General features: G+C 45.3%; 3 protein-coding genes across 3 annotated transcripts; 1 reads left to right on the top strand and 2 right to left on the bottom strand.

Moving 5' to 3' along the window:
- Nucleotides 1-8,479: 8,479 nt before the first annotated feature.
- LOC139999300 (cysteine protease ATG4A-like) lies at nucleotides 8,480-11,061 on the bottom strand. The gene is made up of 4 exons (XM_072027076.1): nucleotides 10,877-11,061; nucleotides 10,689-10,767; nucleotides 9,658-9,803; nucleotides 8,480-8,577 (listed from the first exon to the last, which is right to left on the bottom strand). The coding sequence occupies exons 1-4, from the start codon at nucleotides 11,057-11,059 to the stop codon at nucleotides 8,503-8,505; spliced, it is 483 nt and encodes a 160-aa protein (XP_071883177.1). The 5' UTR covers nucleotides 11,060-11,061; the 3' UTR covers nucleotides 8,480-8,502.
- Nucleotides 11,062-11,576: 515 nt separating this feature from the next.
- LOC139999273 (cysteine protease ATG4A-like) lies at nucleotides 11,577-16,603 on the bottom strand. The gene is made up of 5 exons (XM_072026859.1): nucleotides 15,102-16,603; nucleotides 14,542-14,640; nucleotides 13,647-13,748; nucleotides 13,019-13,091; nucleotides 11,577-11,682 (listed from the first exon to the last, which is right to left on the bottom strand). The coding sequence occupies exons 2-5, from the start codon at nucleotides 14,600-14,602 to the stop codon at nucleotides 11,595-11,597; spliced, it is 324 nt and encodes a 107-aa protein (XP_071882960.1). The 5' UTR covers nucleotides 14,603-14,640; nucleotides 15,102-16,603; the 3' UTR covers nucleotides 11,577-11,594.
- LOC139999272 (uncharacterized) lies at nucleotides 16,597-19,816 on the top strand. Its single transcript, XM_072026858.1, has 2 exons — nucleotides 16,597-17,413; nucleotides 17,525-19,816. The coding sequence occupies exons 1-2, from the start codon at nucleotides 17,077-17,079 to the stop codon at nucleotides 18,691-18,693; spliced, it is 1,506 nt and encodes a 501-aa protein (XP_071882959.1). The 5' UTR covers nucleotides 16,597-17,076; the 3' UTR covers nucleotides 18,694-19,816.
- The last annotated feature ends 886 nt before the right edge of the window (nucleotides 19,817-20,702 follow it).

Here is a 20,702-nt window from a genome sequence, read left to right as displayed (position 1 = left end):
AATCAAGAGATCATCAACATATTGCAGCAGGACCCCTGCAGAAGTGGGGGCTTCCCAGGATTCAAGTTCCTTTGCAAGTTGATTACCAAAAATCGTAGGGCTATTTTTAAACCCCTGAGGAAGCACTGTCCATGTCAACTGGACTTTTCGTCCTGAGTCAGGATTTTCCCATTCAAAGGCAAAGAGGTTTCGGCTTTCTGGGGCCAAGGTTAAACAAAAGAAGGCATCCTTTAAATCCAGTACGGTAAACCAGACCAACTTGTCCCTTAACTTGGTCAATAGCGTATAAGGGCTTGCTACCACAGGGTGTATGTCTTCAGTGATTTTACTTATGTCCCTCAAATCCTGAACTAACCTATAGCTTTTTTTCATCTGCCTTTTTAATTGGCAATATGGGTGTATTGTATTCTGATTCACATTCAATCAATAATCCATACTGTAAAAATTTATCAATTATCTCTTTAATTCCTTTCCTATCTTCTATCCTCAAAGGATATTACTTAACCTTAACGGGTTTCTCTCCTGGCTTTAATTTAATAATTATTAAGGTCACATTTTTGCTCTTCCAGGGACTTCGGTAGCCCAAACTCCTGGACATATTGATATGTGATCTCTAAAGGTATTTCACTTTTAGGGTCAGTTTGTATTAGTGCCAAGCTTAACACATTTATTAGTTGTTCTTCTCCTATTCTTAATTTCATTTTCCCTTTTTCAACGACAATTTCTGCTCCTAATTGCTCTAATAAATCTCTACCTAAGAGTGCCCATGAGGAGTTAGGCATATATAAAAATCTGTGTATGCCCCATTGTTTCCCTAACTTGTACTTCAAAGGTTCACAAAAATAAGCCTTTTCGGTTACACCTTGTCCTGGTTTCAGTTAGAACAGAATTAATTTTCTTCCTAGTAGCTGGTGGAATGCTGTGTTTTGGCTTAGGATGAGAAGAGTGCTGATAACACCCCAATGCTTTAATTGTTGCAGAGCAGTGCTTATACCAAGCCAAGGACATCTCAGCTTCTTGCTCTGTCCTGCCAACGGGCAGGCTGGGGGTGCAGTAAGAGCTGGGAAGGGACAGACCCAGGACAGGTGACCCAAACTAGCCAAAGGGGTATTCCATACCATCTGACGTCATGCTAAACAATGTATAGGGGTGGCTAGCCAGGGGGAGGGGGCCGGACTGCTCGGGGTTAGGCTGGGCATTGGTCAGCGGGTGGTGAGCAATTGCATTGTGCATCACTTGTTTGTACACATTATTAGTAGTGGTACTATTATCATCATTGTATTATTACTATTATTATTATTATTATTATTATTTTGTCTTATTAAACTGTCTTTATCTCAACTCACGGGCTTCACTTTCCATTTCTCTCCCCCGTCCTAGAGAGGGAGGGGGAGGGTGAGCGAACGGCTGCGTGGTGTTTAACTGCCAGCCGGGTTAAACCACAACACACCTTTTACCCTAACATAATAATTCTGTGAGGGCATTAATGCTTGATTTAGAACTGAATACGTTGCCCCATATCAATAAGAAATTTCACTTCCATTCCTCCCCTAGCTTCATTATAATCAGTGGAGGATCCGCTAGGGTAGATTCCCCAGGTCCCCGTTATTCCTGTTGAAATCAGGGACCAATGATTACCCTAGAAAAAGGCTAGTCAATTTGTCCTCCGAAGCCAGGTCCAAACCGTTTTGTTTTATTTATTTATTTATTTATTTTCATTACATTTCAGAGTTGGTCCAAAAATTCCGTAGGGGTTTCTTTTAGACCTTGTTGGAAGCATATTCTCAATTCCCAATTCATCCAGATTTTAGTATTTACTTAGCCATTCATAATTTTAGGGATGATTCGGGTCTCAGTGGGGTCGGTCAGGGGAATGCAGTTGTCCACAGTTCCCTGAGCGGTCCCATCGGTAATCTGAGCTCGCACATGAACTCAGGTTGTTTTAAGAGTTAACTGTTTTTCTGTTTCCATAACAACTCTCTCTCGGACCCATCATGATCCCTTTGCCCCAAAGGGCTAACACCCATGATTTTAAGATCTCTGCCTAGAGCAGAGACAGAACTATTAACATTCCTACATCCTCTTTCCCTGCTCATTCAACTTCAAACACCTTTAACACTTTCAACAACCCTTTTAACACTTCCTTTATCTTTCTCCAGCCTGTACTTCTCTAATGCCAACATCAAAGGCTCAGTCAGGGGCCAACTTAATTCCGTACCTTTTCCCACCAAGATGCTGAAACAACATCAGTATACAACATTTCATCCTATTCTCCTTCTCAAAACCAACATTAACTGTAGCAAAACATTAGAGTTTAAAGTTCCATTTAGGGGCCACTTTTCTCCACATTCCAGCTTATAAAGCGGCCACCATTGATTACAATATTTTATCAATGTTTTCCTGTTCACACTTCCACCGGCAGATCCTCCAATATCCTTCCAGTGACTCAAAACACATCCTAACGCACTTTTCTTAGGAATTTCACTGCTTACTCGCCCCCCCATTTTCCAGTTTACACTTTCAGAATACACGTGTTACTTACAAAAGCGTATCACAAAAACGTATCACTCACAAAATTACAGGCACGCAATATCTTTCAGTAGCGATGTCACAAAGCTACTATTACCAGCAATATTGCTAAAATCACAATAACAATAGTCAGAGTCAAATTCCACATGCGATAAGTCAGAAAACCGAACTGTGTAACACCATAACGATATCTTTCTTATAACAATGCCACGAACCTACTATTACCACCAGAAAAATAGCCAAAATCACAGTAACAATAACCAGAGTTAAATACCATACTCCATGAGTCAGAAAACCGAAATAAACAACACAATTCCAGATGGACCTTAAAGCGAGCTCTTTCCTTAAGGTCCCCAAATATACTTACGGTGCTTACCACAAAGTATATACCAAACACTGCCTCGCAGAAGATCATCTTCCGACTTACAGACAGTTCCAGATACAGATGGACCTCAAGGTCCCCAGATATACTTGTGGTACTAACCACAAAGTATATACCAAATACTGTCCTGCAGAAGTCACCTTCCGACTTACTGGACAGTCCCAGATGACCGGCCTACCAGAAAACCAAACCAGAATAAAGAATATACTCACTTACAATGATGGGGTCCTTGTCTGCCTCCGCAGTGATCCGGTGAGTCGAGGAGTCCCTCCGGGAAATCCCGGGGGTACCCTAGGGAGTCCTGTCCCCAGCGGGTCCTGCGGTCCGGCAGAGAGGTAGTCCCATCTGGGGTGCCAGATTGATTCAAAGATCGAAGCCGAAATTCCTTTAAGTGGTATATTCTTTATTGCAGCGCTGGATGCACGGGGGATCTCTCCACCTATCGTGCATACCCAAAGCGGAAAGCAGTCTTGAATTTATACAATCAATCTATCAATATTCTACAAGCGCCTATACATATGCATTACCTATCCCCGCCTTCCCTCGCTTCTCATGCTAATTAGCCTTTTGGCACCTTGCGCCTGCGTAGAGCCTCCCAAGAATTGTGGGCAGGGGTCTTTGGGAGGAAGACCCCGAGTCTTCCTCACAGTGTACTTTTCACCTTTGGTCAGGAATCTGCTGAATTGGCACGTTTCTTAATTGGGAGAGCTGGTTGTTGCCAATTCTTCCGTTTGTTGTATCTTTATAATGAATTCCAATGTCCAATTTTGAGATTTATAGTCCTTACATTTGTTTCTCTGTCCGTCTGCCGCTTCCTTATCATGAGTTCCAGTGTCTTGTTTTGAGATATACAGTCCATGTCTGGGGATTGTCCTTGCCTCCCCAATGCCTCCCCAATACCTCCTTAATCAAAACAAAGTGTTACAAGTCACTTCACGAAGAACACAGTCAGAGACAATACTTGTTTGGTTGGTTATCATTCTAAATTATATTCCTGTGGTATGAATGAGATGTGCTGGAGGCCTCCATGTGCGATTGTGCTGTGTGAGTGAGACGCAGCGTTGCTGCAAAGCGAGTGCAGAGTTCCGATCTGTTGTTCCGTACTCTCCGCAAGGGGAGTGGGCAGAGACGAACAAAGTGCTTGACAGACTGAAAAGAAGTGCTGTTTTATCCAAGTTTTGAGTGGTGGTGCCTAATATATGGGCCCGGTGTATCTTGTGTATCCTATTTTTGCTCTTAAATGTTTTGACTGTGACAAGAAAAAGGCAGGAGCATGATATGACATGCTTCCTGCAACATATGAGGCCCGCACAGGGCGAGACCTGGACTCGCTGAGACCTGAACAGGCCGAGACCAGAGCAGTGCTGGGAGACCCGAGACACTACGGAGGGACTACCGCTGGACGGAGAGAGCCCTGAGAGACGCTGCGGAGCCACAGATGGCTCTGAGAGACACAGAATAGACCTGACAGAAGCTGCAAAACGCGGGGAAATTGAAGTAATTGCGGAACATCCGAGATCGAGTTGCTACGGGAGACCAGAGGCGTCAGTGGACACCGGTAGCTGACCCTCAGCGTGTGGCGAGTCGGCACAGAGCAGAGGGGCGGACATCAGGACCCTGCAGCCTGTCTGACATAACCATGGAGGCAGCGGCAGCAGCGGCTGTGCTGCTTCACTCTGGCATTCTTTTTATAAAAGGTTTATCTTGCAATGCAAAAAAGACTATTCGTCCCCAGATCGGTGTTATAACTATTACTAATGACGACTTAGCTCTATTGCAGGGCAGGAGTGCAGAGACGCAGATCACACTGCCAAATGCCCACCGGCAGGCTCTTTCACAAACCTAAGGTTGCAGCTGGCACTGCCTGCAGCCGTATAGCAGACGTTCCACTCTCTTTCCTAACTAGTAATCATGTGTCTCATCCATTTGTGGTGAATGGTCAGTGGCAAAAAGAAAAGGAGGATGCCACTGACACTAACAGCATGGGTAATAGGAGTAGTATAAGTGACACAGGTGACGGTGCGGGGTGCTGGGTGCTCTGCCTGCTGCTCACCTTCGCCTGACTGTGCACTGCTGCCGACGGTGCTAGAGTAAAATGTGAAGACTGCTCAGATGGCAGTGATGAGAGTGCTTGTGTGAAGAAGATGTGTACTGAATCTGACTTTGTGTGCATAGATATCAATAAAGTGTGTAACCAACAGAGAGACTGCAAGGACTGGGGTGATGAGCCCCTGAAGGAATGCAACAAAAATGAATGTGACTGTCCAGCTGGGAAACTGTGGAGATAGTGATGAATGCCAAAACCCTGGTATCTGTAGTCAAATCTGTATCAACCTGAAAGGCTATCAGATGAATCCTGCTACAGGAACCTGGAAAGGGCCATACGGCAAAGCAAATTAGATAACTGTTATTTAACTTGTCAGAAGATAAAAAAGAAAGTGTTTCAACAAGCAGCCACGGGAGGGAAGAATCACTGAACCCTCGGTGTGAGGGACTGTACCTTGTTTTACTGACTACTGAAACAGCTGTGAGAACCGCAGAAAGGGACCCATGCATCCAGAATAAAAGGACCAGTAACTACTGAAACTCGGAGGGTTGAGTCCGCTCCTGGGAAACTGAAACTCAAGCTAAGGAAGAACTAATATTCTGGCAACGAGGCTCTGCAGGCTCTGCATGAATTAAGGATGCCAAATAAAGGGGACAAGCCTGAAGGGAGGAAAGGGAGAAGGCAAGACCAGGGCAGGACCCTCCACTGTGGTGTGTATGGTCTACCGAGGGAGGCAACCCCTATGGGTATTGACTGCCGAGTGAGAGGGCCTCGACTGGACTTCTCCCACACTAAGGTCAGGTTGTCCTGAGAAAATAACATAAGAACCTTTTTTTTAACCTATATAAAATTGTGATTCATTTTCCAGGAGCTGGATCACCCTGACAGGCCGAACGGTAACACAAGCCTGAATCAACCCTGAAGGTGTTTGCCTATTATGATCCAGATACGTGGGCAGAAGACAGATCGTGGGACTATAGGACCCCAGTATATATACTTAATAGAATAATTAGGTTATTAGCTGTAATAGAAATAGTTATAAATGATGAGAACTGCTTTGTATCAAAATTGCCTAGCTTTGGATTATTTACTAGCACAAGAAGGAGAAGTCTGTGGAAAATTTAGCTTTAGTAATTGCTGTTTAAAGATTGATAAAAAGGGTGTTTCTTCCTAGTAGCTGATAGAATGTTATGTTCTGGTTTAGGATGAGAAGAATGTTAATAATATGCTGATGTTTTAATTGTTTTTAATTGTTACAGAGCAGTGCTTACACCAAGCCAAGGACCAAGCCAAATTCAGCTTCTCACTGTCCTGCCAGCAGGCAGGCTGGGAGGAGGGCCGGACTGCTCGGGGTTAGGTTGGGCATCGGACAGCAGGTGGTGAGCAGTTGCATTGTGCATCACTTGTTTCGTATACATTATTACTAGTAGTAATATTATCATCATTATTATTGTTATTATTATTATTATTATTTTCTTGTTAACTCATAGGCTTCACTTTCCCATTTCTCTCTCCCATCCCAGAGAAGGAGAGGGGGGAGGTGAGCGAGCAAACACAAACCTGGAAGGATATGGAATGGGATTTATTTTCATGGCTGCCTGGTGGACCATGGGTTAAAAGAGTGTTATTTTTATTGTTATGTGGTGTAATGACGTTATTATTTGTACCTTGTATGATACCTTGTTTTACATTATCAATACGCCGGGTGATAAATAGTACATTGGTAATAACTTCATTAAAAAAGGAAGGGAATATGTCAATTATGATGCTTAAGGATTGGACCCTCCAAGAACAAACTGATGAAATCCAATTATTAATAACAGAAGAGACACGAATTGGGGATAGTAAAAAGAAGATAAGGGATTGTGAGGAATGTTTTAACAATTCCAATTCGTGTCCATAAATTCGTGTCCATAAAGAATAATTCTGTTTGAATCCTGTCTGCCTCTGGGCCCTGCACTGGCAATTTAGTTCTTGAATCCCAGATGCAGTGTGTCCCAGTCTCCCCCTCATTCTAGTCAATTTATCACGTCTTCAGAAAACACTCCTTAAATTTGTGAACCTGTTTGCTTTTGTTATTCCGGACTTCTATTTCTAACAGTTACAGCCTTTTTTCCTGTCTTCTTCGAGATTAACTTAACACTGCTATAGATGTGTCTGTGAATGGCTGGGGAAGAATGTTTTAATTACTCGTGAAGCGTCAAATAAGAAAGCTGTTTGTGTTTGATGTCTGGGAGTTTCAGAACAACTGATAACAACTAGTGACTGTTATGAGATCCTTGGTATCTGGCCAGGGGGTCCAAGAGATTAAGAGGAAGAAAAAAGAAGCTGAAGGACGGTTGGGAGACAAGACCTGTGGAGAGTGTACAGAGAGTGTTCCATAAACTTGGAATAGTGCCGAGTAAGTACAAAGGGTGAGAGGAAGACTACGAGCCTTCAGCATGAAAGACCCCTAGAGACCCCCAGAGGAGACTGGTGCGCATGCTCCAGTAGGAGGAACTGGACCCCGGAAGCTAATTATAATAATCTATTTTTTTTAGAAGTAGTAATGAATATGTATTAGTCTAGGTGCATAAAAATCAGCTGCTTGATGGAACTGGTGTGCGTCCTGGTGGAGCAGAGACTCCCGGTGCACCCAGCGCTGTTTGCTTACCTCTATTCCTTTATATTCTTTTAATAAATCCTATTTTTTTATTTAATCCTAATTTGAATCCTGAGCCATTTATAACAATATTTTCTGCTTTTTAAAAGAAAGTTGCTTGCATAGAACTCTCCTCAAGTTTTCTGTTGATCAATAGCACAAAAGACAGATCTATCAGCTCCTCCAAAGGGGAAAAAAAAAAAAAAAAACGCATCAGATTTTGAAGGACAGGTTTTGGTCAGGAAAAAAGGTGTTCCTGAAGCCAAACGCTATTCCTCTTCAAAGAGAAGTTACCTTCTGTCCTGTATTTCAGTTATTTACAAACTGATTTTTTTTTTTTTTAAATAAATGCCTTTAGAGGTTGATGGTACTTTACATTCAGACGTCTGGTGCTTAGCTTAACAGCTGCATGCAGAAACATCCTCAAGTCTGTTTCCTGTGGCAGCCAGCACCTTCTGTTCTCCCTAGATCAGCAGGAGCTAGAGGCCTGCAGCACTTACAGAATCAGATCTTTAAGATAGCAGGGACTAACAGTCATAATTAGAACACGCAATCTATTATGTCAAACAATAAAAAAGGATCAGGAAGCAAATCATTGATACATCACTACAATATGGCAGTTAAACCTTAGTCATTTAGTGAGAATTAGAAGTTAAAAGCAAGTGTCACCCAGTAACACCTTCAAGTGTGGATGTTTACACCCATTTTCCAACTGGCAGGGTTTGTGGCTGGTAAAGTGCTGAACAATTTCCAATTAGCAATTCAGTAGTATTGCCTTACCCTGATGCTTTAATGCATTCTTCTCCATGGCTCATACAATTTGTATACAAGGGAAAATGCAAAGGAAAATTTTACAAAAAACAAACAATAAAAACCAGACTTTATAAAGAACAAATCGAGATGCTAAGTTCCCACTCTTACCTTTTGTACAAGACTACACCGGTTATCAAAATCACATTCTTCTTTGCAAAAGAAGCCCTTAGGGGAAAAAACAAACACACAGAGTTTTACCTTTGCTGATGGTAGGTATGTGGTACCAGCAGGTAAGGCGGTTTGACCTCTGATACAGTAATGCCCTGTACGATCAGTAGATATAAGACTCCAAATATGTGGCAGCTCTAGGGAGAGAACCCACGGGGAGAACAAGGCCCTGCAAACCCCTAACGAAATAGTCAAGCAAAAAATAGCAGCAGCTCCTGTGTGCTCCTCCATGGAGCGCCACCCAGTTCCTACAGTCCAGGTATCAGCAGAAGCTGAAAACTTGTAGATGATGGACCACCTAAGGAACATTTCCATTCTGGTATCTATACTGAAAATATTTGCTCTTCCTTATGATTTTGTCTGTCTCGTTGCATCATGCCACATTTTGCACAGTTACGTAGTTAAGTATTAAAACAAAACAAAACAAAACAAAACAAAACAAAACAAAAAAACTTTCTAAAAAGCAGCAGTATTAAAAAACAGGTATGTGAATGAATGACAGATACCGGTATCTTTACAGATTAAAGCTTTAGAAACACATCCCACTGGTGACAACTGCCAATCACCCAATCACAGGATACTGGCATGGGATCAGATCCAATTTTTTCAAATACCACACTACCCCCATGACATTTTGGGTGAATTACAAATAATACATTTGTATTTGTAATTTGGGGTGAAATACAATAATTCCACTTAAACATTTTTAACTTATGATATAACGTAAGTTTAAGTAACTTGTCTTTAAGTAACTTTATGTTTGTGACCAAACCTAAAGTAGTGATAGAATAAAACACGTAAACCTGTTTCAGTTCCTTGCTCTGACCATTATAATGCCTCTTGAAAGAAGTAAAAGCTGCTCAGTAAAGAAAACAAAGCGAGCTCCCTACAGTACAGACAGCTCCCCACTTGCCCTAAGATTCTCCATGTAGTTATGTACAAACTACTATGTGTTGATCACAGAAGACAGCTTTGTGATCTTGGTTCTGTTCAAGGAGATGCATTGCTGCCCTTACCAATGTAGAGAGACATTACTTTGAGATAAAGTACATGCATTCCAGATTTCCTGACACTTACTAAAGCTACTGAAGGGTCCAAATTCATGATCTTCATTCTATGTGGGGCTTCCTGGCAGTGGAAACTCTCATCGTCAACCGTGCCATTTTCTTCTGAATCTACAAAGCTTTGAGTGGTGTGAGGGTCCAGATAGATCAGCTCATTGCCTGGATGGGTAAAAGCCGTATGTTAAAAATAAGCAAGTGACATTAATAAGCACTTGGTCCAGAACTGTAAAATAGAAATTAGATTGCCATCGCAGTCAGTATAATCTAGACTTTCCAGCTAGGGATTCTTTAAGAGAATCGGAAGGTTTAGACACAACGTTTCCCACAGGGTATTTAGTATAACTTCCTATTGTGACCTATTACTGTAATTTTTTGGTTGGTTATGTTCTATCTTTGTCACATACTTTTATTTTTCCATGTGAGATCCAGTACTTTTTTTTTTTTTTTTTTTTTTAAATCTCAAGTGTTGTAAACACTAACATTTGACAGATTAAAAGGTACAGGATGTTCACAGATGCAATCTGTAATCCCATTAGGCATTTATTCAGAAATTGGAACAAAAAAGCCTAACTAAAACAGGTTAGGTTTTACAAAAGGACAAAATAGGGTTGCAAAATTTTGGCCCAAAGTGGGGTGAAATCTGAAGGAATGCATTTTAAATTAATTAGAGCAATACTTAATAACAGAAGGTATGCAAAAGGTGAAAAAGATACTGCTATCAGAAACAGTTTTGAAATACAAGAAAATAAAAGTGACATTTGACCAATACACTTGTCAAATGCTATCAGCTATTCTTAGTATGCTGCTCTTGTTGATGTCATCACTTATTTTTACACCTAGCTTTGCTGTTAACTTTCTGCTCCTGTTAAGGATCATCTCATACTGTTTCTAAACTCTTTTAGATATGCTTCTTCATTTATTTTATTCTATTCTCATCTTTCTTTACTTCTAGAGGTTCACGCTTAGACTCCTTACTATTTCCCCTTCAAAAAATGTTCTCTTTTGATCATCTGCACATTTGGAATAAGTTTCTTTTTTCCTTACCTAAAAATCCTATGGAATAATAGGCATTATTTGGTTTCCCTCCTAATGCTCCCAAAGACTGTGGCATCTTAAAGCATTCCTAGGAGTTCAAAAGGAATAAAGGAAATTGTAATTCATTTCTTTACTGACATCACAGATACCCAAACTTATTTGACAGTAACGAGCAATGAATCGAAAGAAAACCTTACTTTAAATGCATCAATATATACGGGATTTATGTGATTTATCCCTAGTCGTAGAGGTATAATAAGCAAGAGGGGTTTCCAGCCTGTGCAGAGTCCTCCTGCGTTCTTGCTTCGGCCAAGAGCACTTCTGTGCAAATGTGCACTGCTGTGGGACGCGCTGCTGCTCTGAGGAGGGGACCAGCACATTTTTTCTGCGGGAATAAAACTAGAAATCAGTCAACGCACAGAGGAACACAAAGCAGATCTTCCTCTCAGTAGTGAATTAAGCTAGTTTGCCTGGGATCTTTATAGGGCACCCAAGACAAAACGAGCCGGGCATGGCAATTACAGCTATTTAGTAGAAGTGATTCTAGCAGACAGTATGTGCTGGCACGTCCAAGTGAGACGTTAGATAAATGATTGGGGGATGACAATTTAAGACTGCAGTGACATGTACTATTAATGTTATTAATAGTGTCAAGCTTTGCCTATAAAACGGCAGAGAAATGAAATGGCAGCAATGATGACAGTAGAAATTCTTCAAGGAGCTCTTCACATCCAGTGATGTGAGCACGAAGTTGGCATCAGGGATCAAAAAAACACAACTGAGTTTGTATGTCCTTCTTCCCTCTTCTTACCCTTGCAAGACAGAGCCATGGCCCCCCAAGTATTTGTTCATGTTTAGATACATGCTGGCAAATGGAGTCAAATCAGAAACTGTTACCAGAAAACTGATGAGGTGTCACTTCCTGATGTCTTCAATGACCACCGTATTGCCCATAGATACATAAACTGCTAATGAATTCCATTCATCAAATAAAGCAAGCTTCCTAGAAAACATTAAGGTACTAATTAATATAAACTAGTTGGATCAAAAGGGTAGCTTTACACTCAGAACCATTTGATTTATTTATTTTTTTTTCTTAAAAAAAAATTTCTTTCTGCATTTTTTAAAGTCTCCATGTAAGAAAAAGAAAACTTTAAACATTAAATGTTTAATATCTTTAGAAAAATAGGTACTGAGTGGTACCAGGAAAAACATATGCGCTGCACCATGTGCAAACTGTTTTGTCTTACTGCTAAGTGCAGTGACAGTAACAGTCCAACTACATCAAGTTTATTACTTTTTATTGCACTCGACAGTCTCTGCAATGGGTTCTTGCCCAGTTGTGTCTTTTCTCATCTGGAAAAGAAAAAAATTCCTATGCCAGTTTTGCAGATTACTTTTTGCTTAAGAAATTCCACTGAATTCAGTGGAATTACTTCTGCCTGAGCCTGCGTGCACAGCAGAAATGGGGCATTAAAAGCTAAATCAGCTAAGGGTTTGGGGCACCAAAACTTCAGTGGGAGACAGCAGCACACAGTTTTATGTCCACTTCTGCAAAATCCAAACCTTTGGGGAAGGGAGCTACACTCTTAAGCTGCACTGGCAGAATTAGCTGTTTCAAATAAGCCAGAAAGAAATGGGGGTGAGCGTTTCACCATGAAAAACTTGGCCATGAAAGATCTGGAGTCCAGGGCATGCTTCAGCTCCCCTCCCTCTTCAGATCATGTGCCTGTTCCAGGGTGTCAAAGACTTGCTGCTGAGCTCGCAGGACCTGTAGCCTAGCCCCTGCCTGAGGTAAGACACCTCCACGTACCCCTGGAGAACTGAGCAGCCTCAGTTCCTTTAAGTGTGGCTCCCAGACTATGAGGAGCTGCCCATCTTTATCCAGTAGCCTTGCTGGCAGAACTGCTGCTCAGAAAGGGAGGAATTGCAGCTCAGTTCCCTCCTCAGCCGAGATGGCTTCTCTCTGATGTTTCACACCACCACTCCGACCTACACGGTGGCACTCTCGACCTGCCAGAGCTGTGCCACTGTGCAGAAAGGAATATACATCTGTGGTGTGACTGGTGAGGGCATGCAGACGGCGTAGCAGGAGACTTTCCTGCAGTTTCTTCTCCTCAGGCTCTTCCTTTATTAAAATTTAGAGGTCACCCATTCCCAACTCAGTACCTGCACACCGAGCTGTGGCATGACATTCCATGCTGCACTTGTAAATAGATGGCAAGTACATTCCTGACTGTGGGACAGGGGGAGATGCAGCCTTCAAAACTCTGCCTGGGCCTTCTCTTGGCTGCCCCAGGGGAGTACGTTCTGAATGAGACTGGTATGATCTCACTTACTTTAGTACTTGAGCAACTGTATTTGGTCCAAACCATTCTCCAATTGACTTCCCCTCTCCAACACACACCTGTGCTGTTTTCACAGTGAAAAAAAGACACACGTACACAAAATCAAAGAAAAATGAGACCATAAAGAATGTGGGAACAATATACAGTAAATACCGTGACTGTCAAACATTCTAGAGTAACTGCAATCTGTATTTAGCAATAACAATTATTTTCTCAATCTATGCTCTTTTCAAAACTTAGGGAGTGCCAGTTTCTTTAATAAACAAAAGGCTTCTAAACTATAATGAGAATTACAAGTTAACAAATGTTAGTGCCCCTTATTACAAATTACAGCAATAAGCTACAAGACTGTCTGTTCTAGCATTACTGACTCTGGTACCCAAGGCTTACAGAGTTTATCAAGAGCTAGATTCTAGTACATGGCTTTATTTAGGTCTCAGGGAATGTTTCTGTACTACTAGTCTTTGCGCCCATCTGCATACCTTTTTATTTTTGTATAAGCATACACATTGTCTTCACATCCACTTCTTAAAATTATGAATTAACATACTGCAAATTAGTGATTCAACACAGTAGAAATTTCAGTGGAAAAAACCTGAAAGTTTATGTTTGTTCTTACCCATCTGGTGGATTGAATAACAGCAAGCCTTCCTGTCGAGAAAGCATCGTAGGATTCTGTGATATTCTTCTGGTTGTTTTTTGTGTTTTTCCCATTGCCAATCTGAAAGGAAAAATTGATATAGAATAAAAAATGGTGACGTTTTCATTACACTGATCAAATGTCTAGACAGCAGAAAGCTTTATAATGAGATGTTAAAAGACATTTCAATTCATCTCGAATATTTACATTTTGTGTAGAGCTCCTAGAATTCCGAGCTTGTTATTTATCATCAAGCTGCACTTTATCATCATAGGCTAGATTGTAAAAACAGGGAAAATAAAACAAAACAAAAACATCAACTGCAAACATATTCTGACGGATCATGCTGCGTGTTGATAGCCATTCCAGTATCTCTGAGCTTCCAAGATTATTTAAAACTACAGGCTGTGTTTAGACCTTGTTGGATTTCTAAGCACCCATTAAATAACAACATAAGATCCATACAGAAAGTCCAAACACTCCACTGGCAGCATCCTGGGATGTGACATGCATGCTTAAGAGCTTGCACCAGGGGGGTTTGGACCTCGTGCTGCTGACAAGTGAGTAGTGAAGAGAAGGGTAAGAGCACTGTCCCACGGTGGCAGGTTTTCCCTTGGCCTCAACTTGGGTGTTACACTAAAAGGTTTATAAAATAATGGCGACAGGATTCCCCATTTGTTCTCCTTCTATGCCTATTTCTCTGCTTCAGGCTGGGATGATTACACCCAGCTGAATATGAATCGATTCATTAGGAACTGTTACCAGGGCATCAAAGAAAGTCTCACTAATAAATTCAGGGTTTGTGCTTTTAATGGAGTACTTACGAAGAAGCGTCTGCAGACAATACCGAAGTTCCCTCAGGACCAGCACTCACCTCTCCCTAAGTGTCTGCAGATCAGTGCTTGGGCCAGCATCATCTGCCCGCATCGCAGCATACATCCCCAGCCAGCGTCCGACGAAGGACCCGTGCCTCCTGTTAGGAAAGTTCAGCACAATCAGTGCAGGCTTTCAACTGGGTGCAGCACCACAGAGGACATTTCAGAGTGCTAGAAAACAGATAGGGCTGCTGAAGCCTCCATGAACTGTCCTACAGATAAAAGGCACAGAGCAAGACTTTGGTTCCATGCTGTTGGTCTAATTCTAATCTCTGCATTGCACAAATGAACAAAATTCATTTATTCCTTGTGGAGCTGACTTACTCTTCATTCTTCAAGCAGCATTCACAAACCATTTACTGCATGCTATACAACATGATCACCTGTTTACATACAGACCTAAATAAACACTGATTTTAATAATCTTCATGTTTGCATAAACAGTTAAAATGATGCTCAAAATGCGCTAATACTCTAGAAATATTTTCCCAGCCTACGATGCCATCACTTATCTTGCTATTTAATTTAGAACAATGCAGCAAATCTGCAGTATACTCACCAATAGGCGAAAACTTTCTTCTATACGTAAACCACACGTAAACCACAGTAAACCACACGTGAACACACCTTGGCTTATTGTCTGACTTTGGCTTATGGTGCGTCTGTTGCTGTGTCCAGCACAGTGCAGCCCCTAAATTGCTACCAAAACCTTGCCACAAACCTCAATCCCCCTGTTAAAAGAGACCCTCTTGTTTGTTGCCCTTCTTTCGACACTCTCTAACAGTTTTATGTCTTCATACATAAATATACAACAAAACATCAAAGAGCTCAGCAAGGTCCACCAAGGAGAGGAAGCAATGCAGGAGAAAGAAGACAGGACAACAGGGAGAATGGGCAGCATAAGGGAGGAGGCAGCCAGTGGCCTTAAAAACAAAGCCTAAAAAATAACTTCCACTAGTGGGACATAGTGAATTGGAGCTCTGGGGTCTGCATCTAGAGATGTCTTTTCTATTTATCGTGTTGTTGCGGAGATGGGTCCTCTGGCTTTGGTTGTGTTTTTTCATGTTGGGCAATTATCTCCCAAGAAGAACCCCCTGTTGGACAGAAAGGTAGAGGTGTGCTCCAGAAACACAGTGATGGCAAGGAGTCCTCCACTTCATTCTGGCATTTTTTTCCAGCTGGAAGCATTCCCAGTTGTCAACGGAATTGGTTTTGAGGAGTAGGAAAGACAGCATTGCTGGATTTCTGCTTTCTCCTCCATCCTATCAGACCACATCATGAGAGTTGTCTTTGTTTGATGTTCTTATGTCGCGTTCTGTTATTCTATATTTTTTTCTCTCTTATGTGATTTTATGTTCTTCTGTTATGTTATGTTCTTATGTTCACAACAGGACTCCTTGCCAACACCGCCTCACAGACACCTGGGCCAAAGAGCAGGGCCTTGAGCGGCTAGCTCACCATGACAGAGCTCATTTCCTTCCCAGTAGCTGCCAGGTGCCCTCTGGGGGCATTTCGGGGCTACAGCATGGGAAGACTTCCTTGGGGTGGGAAGCCATTGGGCTAGGAAATGGGCAATGTTCCCTAGGAAGGAAATCCCTGGGAAGCAAAAGCCTTGGGATGGGAAGTCTTGAATGGGGTGGGTACCATTCCCTGGGGAAGGAAGTGCTTGGAGAAGTCCTCCAAGAGAGAGGACTCTCTTTGGGACGAGGTCTCTTTGGCTGAAGAAACGCTTCGTGTTGATGGGGCAGATTTCGTCTGGGTTGCTGGGAATGTGCCATGCGGTGAAATGGCAAGGATGGGCACTGCCGCTGAGGCCGAGAAGCTGGTCCTGGGCTGGGCAAGCCTTGGGCCGGGCAAGTGGTGGTGTGGAAGCGTCCTGGGCATGGCAAGTGCTGCGTGGGAGGGAAAGCCTGCTGGGGATGGCCAAGTCTTGCGCTGGGCAGCCTGCTTGGCTCCAAAGCCTGCAGTCCTCCCCAAGATGTCGGCGAGGGGCTGGTCAGCCGTTGGGACGGAACCCCCGTTGCCCGCGTTCCCCAAGCAACCGCCCCACTCTCCAGCCACCATGGCAGGTCCAGCAGCCGGCTCCCGCTCCTCCCGGGGCTGCGGCCCTGCTGGCGAGCCCAGCGCCCCAGAGCTCAGCCCAGCGCCCTTTTTCCCACAGAGGGTTTCCCCAGACGGCTTCTGCGGGTTGCGCAGACGCAAAACTCCCCCTTCGTCGTCCCAGCCGTGCCGCCAACGGTGGCTGCCTGGCTGCTTCCCTCCCTCCCCGGAGCGATGGCGCTGCCCTTGCAGCCCCCCCAGGTACCCACCCTCCCCTCCGCACTGCCCCAGGCCACCGTCTGGCACGTGGTGCCGGGGGTCCAGGGGCAGGTGCTGCAGCTCCCCGCCAGGGTGCAGCTGCCACCTGGGGGGCACCTCCCAGCCCAGGGGCACCACCTGCAGCTTAGGCAGCTCCCCGCCGGCAGCTCCCTGCTGTGGGGCAGCTCCCCCACAGCGCTCCTGTGGGTGCCCCCAGTGTCTCCCAGCCCCTGCTGATGTGGACGGGGACGCTGGTGCCCCAGGATGGTGCTCCCCTCTGCTTGGGGCCCAGGGCCGTGCTCCATGGGGAGCTCCTGCACCCCGCAGGCACCTGCCTGCTGCAGGCCCCTGCCTACCCCGGCCCCCCACCACTCCTCATGACAGGGCCTCCGCTGCGGGGGCAGGCGCTCCCCGCGCCCCGCACCCTCAGCAGCAGCCGGGGGCAGCTGCCGGAGCCCTGCTTGCATGCCGTGGGGCTCAGCGAGGACCAGGGGCCCCCGCTGCCCGGCCCCACTCCCCCCGAGCCTGCCCAGGCTCCAGCGACTGCCAGCACCCAGACGGCGACGCCCGACGGTGAGTTTGGGGCTGGCCCAGCCGGCCGCTGGGCGCCCCACACCCAGGAGCCATGGCAAAGCTGGCAGCGGGGGATGCTTGGGGGATTGCATTGGCTTGCTTTTTCCTCAGCGGCGACACTTGCAGAGGTACCTGAGGAGCCCCTGGAGCTGCTGGAGCTGGGCCCCGATGCCTTCGCCGAGGCCTTTCCCCAGCTGGCAGGGGACAGCCAGCAGCTGCAGCACCTGCAGGACCAGCTCCCGGCCGACCTGGACAGCTCCGGCTTGGAGGAGCTGCTCAGCTGCCTCGATGCCGTGGATGCCTTCGCCGCTGTCCCCAGCAGTCCTGTCCTCAAGCGCTTCCTCTCGCAGCTGCCCGACCTCTGCGAGGACATCGAGGAGCCCAGCACACAGGGACTGGCAGCCACCAGAGCGCTGGGTGAGGTCCCCTCAAGCCCTGGGCTGCACCCCGACAAGGTGCAGGCTGGGCGGGCGCTGCAGCCCCCTGCAGCTGCTGTGCCACCACTCAGCTCCCCCCTCAAGCCTGCAGCCCGGCCCCAGCTCAGGAGAGCCCTGCCCAAAAGGCCCCCCCTGCAGGAATTCATCCCTGCCCGCAGGAGAACCCTGCCCCAGCCTCCCTTGGCTCCCCTCAAGAGGCGCCCCGACCCTGACTGCCTCCCTGCCCGCAAGAGACCCCTGCCCCAGCCTCCCCAGGCTCCCGTCCAGAGCCCCCCCGACCCTGACTTCCTCACTGCCCTCAGGAGAGCCCTGCCCAAGCCTCGCCTGAGTCCCCTCCAGAGCCCCCCCGACCCTGCCCGCAGGAGACCCATGCCCAAGCCTCTCCCCAAAAGGCCCCCCCAGCAGGAATTCATCCCTGCCCACAAGAGAACCCTGCCCCAGCCTCCCTTGGCTCCCCTCAAGAGGCCTCAACTTCTCCCAGCCCTCAGGAGAGCCCTGCCCAGTCCCCCTCGCAGTCCCCTCCAGAGCCCCCCGCTCTGGAGGGGACTGCCCACGGCTCTGCCCACGCAGCCGCGCACGCTGCAGCGTCCGGCGCAGCCCCGCGGGGACTACGTGCCCTGCGTGGGGCCCTGGGCGGGCGGCGACGCAGCGCCCACACCGCTGGAGGAGCAGGAGTCGTCGGTGCCCATCACGCCGCAGCAGCGTCCCGAGCGGGAGCGCCTCAAGAAGCTGGCCCAGGAGGAGCGGCAGCGGGCGACCCACCACATGAGGATCGGCCCCGGGCAATTCTTCGAGCAGCGGCAGAAGGACCACGCCAGAGCCTACTCTTACGGCTACCCGTGACCGACCTCGGGCTTCTCCTCGACGGCCCCCGCAGCACCCAGGCCCGCTCAGCACGCAGGCAGGCACAGAGACCTCTGCAGGCGCCTGCTCCAGCTTCAGCCACGCTTCTCAGCCCTTGCCCCTCTCGCTTGCCCTCTCCCCTCTCTCGTGCTGGACCTACGCACTGCTTGCCACTCTCAGGGATGGGCAACGGCAAATGCCAATGGCAAATGCGCGCGCGCCTCACCCAGGAAGGTGGCAATGGCAAGCTGGGGGGATGCTGGCAGCAGCTGGGCTGGGAAAGCTTGCCCATGGCAACTGCTGCTTGGGACACCAAAGGGCTGAGAGACAAGACTTAGCTCTTCTTTCGGGGCATTGCTCTTCTTTGCTGCCTTCTGGATTACATTCCTCTCCTTAGGTGCTCACTCAGCAAGGCCTCTGCCTGCAGCTCTTCTTGCACTGGGACACCGAGGGGATCAGAACTGGGACGTTGTTGGGATAGGAAATGATCAGTGGGATGGGAAGTGATGATGGGGATAGGAACTCATTGGCACGGGAAAAATGGGTTTTATTTGTATTAAATTTACATTTTTAAATTTTATTTAATTTACTGGGTTTTATTTGTATTAAATTTACATTTTTAAATTTTATTTAAATTACTGAGTTTTATTTTTATTAAATTTACATTTTTAAATTTTATTTAATTTACTGGTTGTATTATTTATTTCATTAAATCCACTTTATTGACTGTGTTGTACAGTATGGCATTGTTTCATTATTAGAAAATGATAAGTATTTACTATTATTAATTAAACAATATTTACATATTTTATACATTATAAATTATCAATATTCTCATTTCTAATTTTGTTTGTTTTTATTCCTTTTCTACCCTATTAAACTCTCTTTATCCCAGTGCACTGCTTTGGACTTTAGTTTTCCTTCCGAGTCGTTGTGGATTCACTCCGGATGGGGGGACATTAGCGAACGCCTGTGTGCTTCAGATCCAAGGTCACCTTTGCCCTCAACTCAAGATCCATGTTTGCATCTGTTGTCATGAAGCAATGTTAACAACAGCAACAATTAAGTTACCTTATTTATTATTTCATGTTATTTCATAATTTCATGTTCAGTTATTTCATGCAGCCCGCTTCCGCTGCCCATGCTCAGGCCGGGCATGGATGTGGGCATGGCCAGCACGGACGGCAGAAAATGGGTGCATGGCTGGATGGATGGCTGGGTGGGAGTTGGGAATTCAGCCTTGGGATCAGAACTGGGAGGTTATTGGGATAGGAAATGATCAGTGGGATGGGAAGTGATGATGGGGATAGGAACTCATTGGGATGGGAAAAATGGGTTTTATTTGTATTAAATTTACATTTTTAAATTTTATTTAATTTCCTGGGGTTTATTATTTATTTAATTAAATCCACTTTATTGACTGTGTTGTACAGTATGGCATTGTTTCATTATTATAAAATGATAAGTATTTAATATTATTAATTAAACAATATTTATATATTTTATACTCGTAAGGGGGTGTCGAGAGGCAGGAGACCTTTTCTCCATTAACACCAGCGACAGGACCCACGGGAACGGGGTTAAGCTGAGGCAGGGGAAATTTAGGCTTGACATAAGGAGGGGGTTCTTCACAGAGAGGGTGGTTGCACACTGGAACGGGCTCCCCAGGGAAGTGGTCACTGCACCGAGCCTGTCTGAATTTAAGAAGAGATTGGACTGTGCACTTAGTCACATGGGCTGAACTTTTGGGTAGACCTGTGCGGTGTCAAGAGTTGGACTTGATGATCCTTAAGGGTCCCTTCCAACTCAGGATATTCTATGCTTCTATGATTCTATGATACATTATAAATTATCAATATTCTCATTTCTTATTTTGTTTGTTTTTATTCCTTTTGTACCCTATTAAACTCTCTTTATCACAGTGCACTGGTTTGTTCTTATACTTTTTCTTATACTGTGGAGCCCAAAACTGCACTCAGTACTCAGTACATGGAATAACAAGACAGACT

This window comes from Anas platyrhynchos, chromosome 22 (assembly GCF_047663525.1).
Source record: "Anas platyrhynchos isolate ZD024472 breed Pekin duck chromosome 22, IASCAAS_PekinDuck_T2T, whole genome shotgun sequence".
In the NCBI taxonomy this organism is placed as follows: domain Eukaryota; kingdom Metazoa; phylum Chordata; class Aves; order Anseriformes; family Anatidae; genus Anas; species Anas platyrhynchos.
Note: the sequence above shows the minus strand (reverse complement) of the source record. Positions and strands in the feature narration are given on the sequence as shown.